Here is an 11,010-nt window from a genome sequence, read left to right as displayed (position 1 = left end):
TCAGCCATTTCTACATGTGCCCTCCTGCAGTTATTCGGCTTAGGCAGCCATGTAAGTTGTTTTTGTGTAATGAAACATTTGACATCTTTGAAAAAGCTGATCAACATGATCAAATAGAGTGGAAACATCTAGGGCATGTTTTCTAAGCACAAACAATAGGATGAAACAGTATATAGTTGGCATCCTCAGGTAATTAACTAGATGCTAATATCCTCAATCAACGAACCTAATCAAAACACATTTTAGTTTTCACTGACCAGAAAAAAAGGATTTGCAACAACAAAACAGAGTTGTATTCAAAGATCTAAACATGTAGAAAAGTCCCAATATTATGAAACAAAAAATTATATAGATACATATTTTGCACATGCTCAACTGAGGTTGCCAAAGTGAGTGTGCCCTCAGATATATTGACCGGAGTGACTTCTTGGTTGTTAGAACAGTGTGAAGAAAAAATATGGTTTTGTAGTGATGTCAATAAGGGAAACTGGCTGCAATATGGAACTCTTTTGAATCTGTTGGGAGTTATTGAGTTACACCAGGCTGTAGACGCAACTGGATATGCTGAAACTGGGGAAGAGAAAAAAGGGTCAAAATGCTTTTGCTTTCATTTAAACAAACATTTAGTTTGACTGAAAGCTAAAATAGAGGCTAGCAAATAGTTGACCTCATAAGGAAGGCAGAATACACTTCAACAGGGGTTGACTCTGGAAACCTATGCTAAGCTGAAGACAAACCAGATACAGACAACTTTGGATCTAGAGAACCACTCCAGAATGGTACAAATCCTATTGTGTAAGATCTACTGAGGTGTCTAAGAAGAACTATGGTAGGAAGCCTATTGTGTAACATCTACTGAGGTTTTAAAGAAGAACTATGGTAGGAAGCCTATTGTGCATCATCAACTGAGGTTTTAAAGAAGAACTATGGTAGGAAGCCTATTGTGTAACATCTACTGAGGTTTTAAAGAACTATGGTAGGAAGCCAATTGTTTATTATGGCACGAAGATTGTGCTGCGGTACGTAGCCTAAACCTACTTTCTATGTTCTATAGCTATGCTATTTTTCTAACTTGACTACTGTGCATCATGAAGCTCATCAAGGAACTGGTGTTCTGTGACTATTTTACAGCCAAGCCTCCTTATCTTTACAGTGGGAAACACATAAAGCTTATCTGCAGCTTAGCATTCCATGCATCCAGAAGGAAACAAAGTGTTTACACAACGTGTAGGCTACCACACCCTTTTTCACATTTTAGAAGTTACTGCTTCACAGTTAGCAACGTCAAGGCAAGGTCAGGATTAAAATCTTGCCTGTGGATTAAACTAAGGGTCCCACAAAGGGTGGCGGAATTGGCCGGCGCCATCCGAGTTTGGTGGGTTGGTCATTGAATATGGTTTCCAAGTAAAGTCATGCTGTAAAAACTCCTTCATTCCAGCTCATTCTGGTAAGACTTCCATCTTGAGTGCACAGTATGATAAGAACCAAAAAGGCATCGCAAGACACATATCCCAACATCAACTGTGCTGAGTCCTTCGGGAGCTGCTGCAATAAAGCAGTATCTTAAAAATAAGCAAGTATCTTATTCAGAAACTGGATATCATGAAATTGGGAGAGAAACATGTTTCAAAGCAAAATAATAATAATAATTTCTTTCACTTTTACAAAACTAAATCATGATTAATCCAGAAACATATGACACAGTTTCCATCAAACTGTCAACATACAGTATATGCTTATTGGACACTGAAATGAGTCTATTTTACTGTGTTTATTAGCTAAGACAGTTTGTAAACACGTTTTGCATTGGAAGGCCATTTATTTGTCCTTGGGACACTTAAATATGAACAAATATGAGTCATCTTTAATGTTTAGACTGGTTTTTCTATAACATTAATAATAAATATATTGTAGGTATTGACACTTTTCCTGAATTAAATGGGGGGACTTTTATTCAGAAATAGTTTTACCTGGAAGTACTTTTTCCATTGTTGCTGACAAAACAAAAGTGTTCAAACCAGCCTGCTTTCCACCAGTTCTATCTACCTCTATTCCATTTGAATGACAAACCCTAACCAGAGGAAAGGTTTAGAGGAAAATGTCTATCCAAAGGTCTGGAGGGAAGCCAACTTAATGGCTCAATCTGTGCTAACAGTGAATAGCTGTCTTTCTGAGAGTAAATTATATTCAACCAAATACAATGTCTGGCTTGTTTTATTTTGCACCTGGACTAATGCCCAGTTGCCTAGAGCTGCAGAGGACATAGGTAATTGGTCCTGGAGAATAACACTTGTAGGAATTACAGTAGATGTACCATACATGAACACAGAATGTCAATAATATACATGTCAGTCTTTACTGGGTTACTGTTCTTTGTGAAGGGTGTAGATGTATTAATGTTTCTGAGATGTCTGTTTATGCGGTGCCACACAGTTAAGACATACATCAGTGTTACAATTTGGAAAGTGACATTACGAATGTCTGAAATCACCTGATTGACACATGATTTCACTGTCTATTCACAGTCCCCAAGTTTAGAAAAAAACTAGTCGCACTGTAGTAAATATTGCCATGACCAGATGGAACTTAAGTAAAGTCTGTTTTAAGTGCTTTAATAGCTACATGTTTCCTGTACCAATTACAATAATAAATTAAAAATAAAATAAAAATTATATTTAAAAAAATCTGCTCACAGATTACTTCAACTGGCCAGCACCACCTGATTTTGATAGGTTAATAATGAAATGGCTGTCCTGCCTCATTGCCATTCTAGAGTACTGTATATGTTTAAAGCGAGGTAGCATTCCAATTTGTGGCAAAAATGTTTGGTTTTTCATGTTTTGGTTGATTCAGTTTTGCTTTGTCTGTGGGGTCTGCTTGTGTTTGTTTGTGAACAGAACTCTCGGTCACTCCAGATAATTCAAGCAAATAATAAGAGATTTTGTCAAATTAATTACAAAAATATAAAATAACCCATTGTTGTATGTTAGGGACTGTGATATGCAATATTTACAGTACGTATTGTATTATTGTGTTTATGTTGGCATGCTTAGATATGTATATGATTATGTATTTGTTCCTTTGTAACTGTCCTGAATTAGTCAGCAGATTGACAGAAGAGAAGTACAGACAAGTTCAATTTTTATAGATTTGACTGATGTATTTTTGTGCAGTGTTATATATCTTGGATATGGGTCTCAAGGGCAAGTTGTTTTGTATACTACGGACTGTACCGAGTAGATGTGTCCTTAACAATTCAAAAATGTAATTTAGGCTATAAAAATAAACAAAAACATCCCGTAGTGTAAATACTTCTAGTTATTCTTTACTATTATAAATGCATAAATAACTGTGCAAATTTTCCATAATTTCCGACCTAATTCGGGACCTTTATTTTAGAGGATTTGAAAAATACATGACCCGGAAGTGATGAGCTTTTATTTTCCACTATCTATACGAAACGCAGCGATGGATTTTGCTCATCCGGAGGAGGGATGGTTGGTAGTTGTTAGTCCTCAGATTTGGGACTAGAAGTTCAACGCATGCCTTATGATCGTGGTTGGCGTTTGATTTCTCTTTTAGTCTTTCCTAAGATTATATTCTGACATTGTGTTTTTAATGATGGAGGACGATTTAGTGTGCGAGTATGATTCTACTTGGGACACGGAGAGTGAAGGAGACGAGCAAGTAGAGAGCCAAACGCGTCTCTGCCAGGACAAAACTAAATTACTTTGGACGCCTGGTTTTGTACGTTGCTTTTCGATCTTCTATAATTGTCTATGAGGAGGTTCGCGCTATTAATTATAACGAGTTTGCAGAAAACCAACCCTAGCCTAGGCCTATAGCTGCCTTGCTAACGTGAGCTAGCTGGAACTCATTTGGCTAACTTACACGATGAAAAATTACATTTAGCCGGCACTGCACTATCAAGCGTTACTTTCTACACTTTATCTGCTATGATAATGTAGTCGTTTAAAACCAGTGGTTAGCTAAAGGTATACTTCACGAAAGTTTTGTTATTTCATTATATTAGTACGTTTATACTGGTTTGTGAATGTTGACGCTCTCTATATATAGCCGGCTGGCTAATGTAACTGAGCCGAGGCTCTGTACAGTACTAGCCAGGCTATTTTAACGAGATTAAGAAAAATACGGTATACTGTCTCTAACCGCTATACTACAAAATACCAGTTGGTACGCCAGTAAGCTGCAAACTTGCGTGTATGGGCAGTTCATTTCTAAATTACTAACGGTAGCAATCGCTATTTTAACTGGTGAACTAGCTAATTGTCTACTACTGGCTTGCTGCATAGGCAGTACAGTAGTAGGCACCTGATTAGCTGTCTAATAGTAGCAAAGGATGGTTAACCAAACCACATGTTTCACACGATTTTCAATGAGAAGGTTAAGCGCTGCTGGCAAAGGCAATTAAGAGAACCTCGAATGAATGAAGTGCTAAAGAGACTGCTAGCTCGTTAACCACCGCTCTGTTAACATTGTGCTATATCAAATCCGACATAGCATCATTATAAATTTAATTCACAGAGAAACTAGTTTCAGTATGCATTCACCAAACCAGACTCCGACAATTTGCTTGCTGTCTAATCGTTCCGGCGCCTGATAGTTACCACGACAGTTTGACGTACACACAGACACATATGTCAAAATATGGAAATGGAACGATAATCCTTTCAGTGAAATACAGAACGGCTGGCAACCCTAATTGATGCAACGTTGCATCATATGAAATAATTGTAACATTCGGGCAATTTGTGGGGTATTTGTTTTGTGAGGAGGAAATGGTCTTCATAAGACCATAAGCTAATTGAACTAGTAATATCAACCATGTGTAGCTAACTAGTGGTTATGTGATTACTGATTGTTTTCTGGAAGATTTTCCAGAAAAACAAACATTTCACGCTAGCTAGCAACTTACCCAGACGAAGTCATTTTAATGCGGCAACGCGTGACAGGTGGTCAGGTTGCCACGCAGTTTCCTTGTTGTAGATTGATATTTCATTGTAACGTGTGTCCCCCCCAAAAAAAAGTATAGGTCACATTCAGCATAAGACAACACGAAGTGTTTTGAAAACCTCAAGTAGGCTCAAATTAATCGGCCAGGTCCATCAATCGAACCACCTTTAGTTGCCACTATACTATCATCTATACAAAAAACAGGGAAACTGGGGTGAAACATCTACCTTTGGTTCAGTTGAATTTTCATCCTGGAAAGAGCTTAGTAATGCCTAATTGATTTCTGCCAAATGTTTAATCCAATATTCTTATCATACCATATCTTTTAGTTTTCAATCGCCTCTTCCAGAAACATGAGGGCTGCAAAGGACATGCAGAACTACAGAAGAGGATATCCTGTAAGTCTGAAGTCCTTTGATATTACATGTTAATAGGGACAAAAATTCTTGTATGACTGTTTCCTGACCAATTATGACGTCACTGTTGTTAGGAGACAATGTCATCTAGACATTTCACTGTGTTTTGTGTTTCTTCACAGAATCTAACAGATGATGACGTCTCCGATGAGAAAATGATCAATTTAAACTTCTATCTAAATAAATTCCCCTCCTCCCCTGATGGTAGGTTTTTGCTAATCTTCCAAGTTTTCTAGAGGCTGGTTAATATATGTAATGACAAGTAATTGTGTATATGTAATGCTTTTTATTTATATTTAGAAATATATATTGAATCATTTCATAAAGAATGGAAGACCGACTACAAAAGGTTGGAAAGAGTTCATTCCTACATTCAATGGTAAGTAGCGTGGTGGTTCTACATGTTTCAATTCTCTTATCGGTATTGTTCAGGTGTAGTTGTATGTATTGGTTGCTAATGTATCCCAGTGGACCCCTGAAACAGCCAAATGGATAACCAGAATTTGATGTACAGTAACACAAATGTAATTCTAAAGCTAATAGATATTCCAGTTTCATGTAGTATAGTTGTACTTTATAAAGCATTATATATATATATATATACAGTATATTTATATTTTTTAGGTTGTCTTTCATTTGCCTCGCACGGGGATGACTGTAGGGAAACCTTTAATAGTTATAAACGCAGAGGCATTTTGCGATAATGCGATACTACCTTTAACGCTATGGTTAAATATAGAAACGTCAGTTACGCTATTGCAATATTCTGTTATTGATATGCAGCCATCTAAAATTGTACTCCACTGTTAATCTCAGGTTGTTTCCTCTGCGGGAGCCAGGGGTGAACTACATGGCCTCTGAGCTCACCAAGAAGGAGATCCTGGTGAGTGCTTCACATTGTGCTTGATTCTTATAGTGTTGAGAGCAGATTACAGCACTGTGAAAGGCCCTTTTCACTTTGAGGGTTACTATTAATTGAAATGTTAAAGAAAGACTTGTCAATGTAGCAAACAAAACATTGTTTTAAGTGGAGCTTCTCATCTGTTGATGTGTTGTGGGTGGTAAGGTCTTATCTCTGTTTTGTTGGCCCACTGTGGCTGTGACTTCAGGCTTTCAGGGAGAGTGAAGAAGCCAAGAAGAGGCTGGTGGAGTCCTATGAGCTGATGCTGGGGTTCTATGGCATCCAACTAGTAAACAAAGAAACAGGCGAAGTGAAACGCGCTGATAACTGGAGAGAACGTTTTGCCAACCTTGAAAAGTGAGTCACTAGTAGTTAGGCTTAATTTTTTTTTGCGGTGATTACTTATTTGAAGTGCATCAGGAAGCACATAAGGAACTCATAAAATCAATCACTGGAATACACTCACCAAAAGGATTATTAGGAACACCTGTTCAATTTCTCATTAATGCAATTGTCTAATCAACCAATCACATGGCAGTTGCTTCAATGCATTTAGGGGTGTGGTCCTGGTCAAGACAATCTCCTGAACTCCTAACTGAATGTCAGAATGGGAAAGAAAGGTGATTTAAGCAATTTTGAGCGTGGCATGGTTGTTGGTGCCAGACGGGCCGGTCTGAGTATTTCACAATCTGCTCAGTTACTGGGATTTTCACGCACAACCATTTCTAGGGTTTACAAAGAATGGTGTGAAAAGGGAAAAACATCCAGTATGCGGCAGTTCTGTGGGCCAAAATGCCTTGTTGATGCTAGAGGTCAGAGGAGAATGGGCCGACTGATTGAAGCTGATAGAAGAGCAACTTTGACTGAAATAACCACTTGTTACAACCGAGGTATGCGGCAAAGCATTTGTGAAGCCACAACACGCGCAACCTTGAGGCGGATGGGCTATAACAGCAGAAGACCCCACCGGGTACCACACATCTCCACTACAAATAGGAAAAAGAGGCTACAATTGGCACGAGCTCACCAAAATTGGACAGTTGAAGACTGAAAGATTGTTGCCTGGTCTGATGAGTCTCGATTTCTGTTGAGACATTCAGATGGTAGAGTCAGAATTTGGCATAAACAGAATGAGAACATGGATCCATCATGCCTTGTTACCACTGTGCAGGCTGGTGGTGGTGGTGTAATGGTGTGGGGGATGTTTTCTTGGCACACTTTAGGCCCCTTAGTGCCAATTGGGCATCGTTTAAATGCCACGGCCTACCTGAGCATTGTTTCTGACCATGTCCATCCCTTTATGACCACCATGTACCCATCCTCTGATGGCTACTTCCAGCAGGATAATACCCCATGTCACAAAGCTCGAATCATTTCAAATAGGTTTCTTGAACATGACAATGAGTTCACTGTACTGAAATGGCCCCCACAGTCACCAGATCTCAACCCAATAGAGCATCTTTGGGATGTGGTGGAACGGGAGCTTCGTGCCCTGGATGTGCATCCCACAAATCTCCATCAACTGCAAGATGCTATCCTATCAATATAGGCCAACATTTCTAAAGAATGCTTTCAGCACCTTGTTGAATCAATGCCACGTAGAATTAAGGCAGTTCTGAAGGCGAAAGGGAGTCAAACACAGTATTAGTATGGTGTTCCTAATAAACCTTTAGGTGAGTGTATGTTAACCTGACATTTCCTTCATTAAATGTCCTTTGTCGAGTTATAAGCTCTCCTACTTCAATATATTCCTCCAGTGATTTAATTTCTCCAGTGATTTAGTAATGATTTAAGTTTAACACTTCTGCGTGTTTCCTGACAAGTCAATCGACAGGTCTTCAGAATAGTCAATTGTGGTAAAACCACATCAAATCTTTTTTGAGAACAGCATATGTTCTTATCAGACACAACTAATTAAAAAGTAAATTGACAAAATTCTCGCACTCCTCTTGGACCTGAGATTGTACTCCATGAGGTTTATCTATGGTTTCTTTCTTAACCAATGCATGGAGCCCTACGTTCCAATGCTTGTAGCCTGGTCATAGCTGTGAAGGACATCAGTCCCATCATAATGTCTAATCAATTACTGAATTAACCTTGGTGAATAAACTAATATGCTACATGTTTTACTAAAATGTATGTATTATTGTGTCAATTTTGTGGTGGGGGGACCAAATCGTGCTGGTGCCACCAACTGAGAGACTCAGCACCACTTGTTGATTATGTTTGGAGCGCTGGCAAGTGCCATATTGTCATTCAGAAGGCCTGTAGAAGTGGTTGCTTTTGACATATACATTTTTGTGATGAAACAATACAATATACAATGTTGGACCTTAAATGTCTAAGTATTTGAGAATGTCCTTGTATTTGATTTGCCAATGTCCATATGAACCCTGCTGTCTGATTAGGATTTAGCCATCTAAATATTGTTTGTTTTCCATCTTGTTTCTCTCAGAAACATGCATAACAACCTTCGCATCACCCGCATCCTGAAGAGCTTGGGGGAGCTGGGTTTTGAGCACTATCAGAGCCCACTGGTGCACTTCTTCCTGGAGGAGACGCTGGTCAAAAGGACCCTGAGCAGCGTCAAGCGCAGCGTGCTCGACTATTTCCTTTTTGCTGTGCGTGACAAGAAGGATCGCCGAGGGCTTCTTCGCTACGCCTTCCAACACTTTGAGCCTAAGGACAAGTTTGTATGGTGCCCCAGGAAAATGCTTAAACAGCTGGCGAAACCGGAGAAGGCGAACGGAGAGGGATCGGAAGATGTCCGCCCCATACTGGCCAAGGCTAGAGAAGAAGAGCCAGCGGGAACCCAGAAAGAAAAGACGCCGGACAGTGATGAGCATGCAGAGGGCTCCACTGTTGGGCCGGTGGACTCTGAGCAACCCAAGAATGGCAATGCTAACGATACTGATGTAGACATGGACGATTCAGGCAAAAGAGATCCGAGTGCAGAGGAAGGTCTCCAACAGGACAGTCAAGCCAACAACAACAGCGTCAGTGACACAGTCGAAGCTGGGACCAATGTGTCTGAAATGGAGAGGCCAACAACCAAGAAAACAGTTGACCGGGAGGTGCCTGGCGGCGCTCCGGCAGCAGGGAAGGACACCGTCGTTTCCAACAACAGCCCATCCAAACAGACGAGCCCATCGGCAACGACGTCTAGCAAGTCAAAGGCAGACGATCCCAAAAAGATTTCACACAAGAAGGATTTGTCCAAGAAGGGCTTACCACCGGACACTGTAGAACGAGCAGAGAAATTCCCGCGGACTGAGTATAGCAATGTGGACAAGGGTGGGGAGAAAGGTGTGGAGAGAACTAGAGAAGAGCAGATGGATGTGGGATCCACCCAGCCAAGTTCAGATTAAGACATGGGGTCATGCTGAATATGTGGCGGTGAGGAACCAAGGGCAGACTGAAACGAAAACTGGTGTACACATGGCCAATCCCAAATTGACCCCTAGCCACTTAATGCCTGTCTGAAAGGATTAGATTGCATGTGCATAAGTTATATGGTGATAGCTATTCCCTGCTGACTGATTCTTTTGGTTAGATTGAAGGCTTGCCATATTATTTACACCTGTCCAATCGTCCCAGAATGCCATGAATTCTGACTTAAGTTAGGGGGCTTTGTGGGCAGAGCCTTAAAAAATGGGCTAATTTGAGTTTTAAGGCCTTACTGTACCTACATGTACTGTCCTCCATGTTCACATTAGTGTGGGTATGTTGTTTATGTTGGATGTATGTGTTGCTGAATGTATTTGTTTACATCTGAAAGTGTTGGGGAAGGGTTTCTGGTTATGGCCTGAGTCCGTTCTCACTGGTGGATCCTGCAATTACTAGTTGGGAGCTTTAAAGTTAGAAGATTAATAGGGATAGTATATCATTTAAGTTAACAATGTATGTTTTTTGTTTGAATGCTATGGAAATATTCCTGCTTGTTACATCCTTTTGTTTATTTACCACTCCATTTAAAAACTGTGAATAAGGTTGTTTTGCACTGGAATTAAAACGTTTTGAAGTATCTAGCTCAATGTGTCCATGTTCAGACTACATTTTGTAGTATATTTCCCTGAATGTCACCAAAATGAAATGAGAGTTCGTTTAATTTAAGAAAATTGTTACTTATTTTAGGTTTCAATGACAATCTATAGATGATGAAATTAAAGATAAAATAAAAAGAGCATTTGAATGCTTAATTGCATTGTGCATTCACAGTATTGGCACAAAATGTGATGTCGTTTTTTGGTTTGATTAGATTTACTTATTTTTGTTTTGATGTTTTTGGGTGAAATTTGTGATCAATAGAATGTGGGTGTTCTTTCCTTAGGTTGTGAGCAGGGAGGAGCATAGTTATTTATTGATTGAAGTCTTTTTTTTTTTTAATGGTTACTCAAACACCCCATCTTCTAATTTATTGTAACACAAGTCTCAGGAAAAATCCTGTGGGAAATGGTCAACCATGGTCAGCTCTGAGGTTCTCTGGGTCATCTTTGTGTTTTTACCCGCGGGGATGTTGTCACGCTGTTTAAATTTTTTTTGCCGATTAACGACTATAAATTATACATGTTTTAAAAGGATTGTAAATTGATATAGGCTATTCCACTTTTTGGTGGGGTGATGAACTGAATTAGAAAACCTTTTGTTCACGCAACCTTCGAACGCAGACCTTTTAAATGACAATAAAATTAAGATTGTGCAAGCTATGTTAAAAATGTG

The 11,010-nt window shown here is 39.4% G+C and overlaps 1 protein-coding gene across 3 annotated transcripts; it reads left to right on the top strand.

Moving 5' to 3' along the window:
- Positions 1 to 3,454: 3,454 nt before the first annotated feature.
- On the top strand, positions 3,455 to 10,997 carry ogfr (opioid growth factor receptor). 3 transcript variants are annotated; one of them, XM_020051376.3, is made up of 7 exons: positions 3,455 to 3,747; positions 5,304 to 5,372; positions 5,513 to 5,594; positions 5,691 to 5,769; positions 6,207 to 6,273; positions 6,500 to 6,648; positions 8,747 to 10,997. In XM_020051376.3, the coding sequence occupies exons 1-7, from the start codon at positions 3,619 to 3,621 to the stop codon at positions 9,657 to 9,659; spliced, it is 1,488 nt and encodes a 495-aa protein (XP_019906935.2). In that variant the 5' UTR covers positions 3,455 to 3,618; the 3' UTR covers positions 9,660 to 10,997. The 3 variants fall into 3 exon arrangements, with proteins under 3 accessions (XP_019906935.2, XP_019906936.2, XP_019906937.2); XM_020051377.3 differs by lacking the exon at positions 3,455 to 3,747 and adding an exon at positions 3,801 to 3,995; XM_020051378.3 differs by lacking the exon at positions 3,455 to 3,747 and adding an exon at positions 4,284 to 5,188.
- Positions 10,998 to 11,010: the final 13 nt, after the last annotated feature.

This window comes from Esox lucius, chromosome 12 (genome assembly GCF_011004845.1).
Source record: "Esox lucius isolate fEsoLuc1 chromosome 12, fEsoLuc1.pri, whole genome shotgun sequence".
NCBI classification, from domain to species: domain Eukaryota; kingdom Metazoa; phylum Chordata; class Actinopteri; order Esociformes; family Esocidae; genus Esox; species Esox lucius.
Note: the sequence above shows the minus strand (reverse complement) of the source record. Positions and strands in the feature narration are given on the sequence as shown.

Coding starts and splice junctions, on each gene's coding strand:
- ogfr (XM_020051376.3), top strand. CDS start 3,619: ATGATGGAGGACGATTTAGTGTGCGAGTATGATTCTACTTGGGACACG. Junction 5,373..5,512: donor ACTACAGAAGAGGATATCCT/GTAAGTCTGAAG, acceptor GTTTCTTCACAG/AATCTAACAGATGATGACGT. Junction 6,649..8,746: donor CGTTTTGCCAACCTTGAAAA/GTGAGTCACTAG, acceptor TGTTTCTCTCAG/AAACATGCATAACAACCTTC.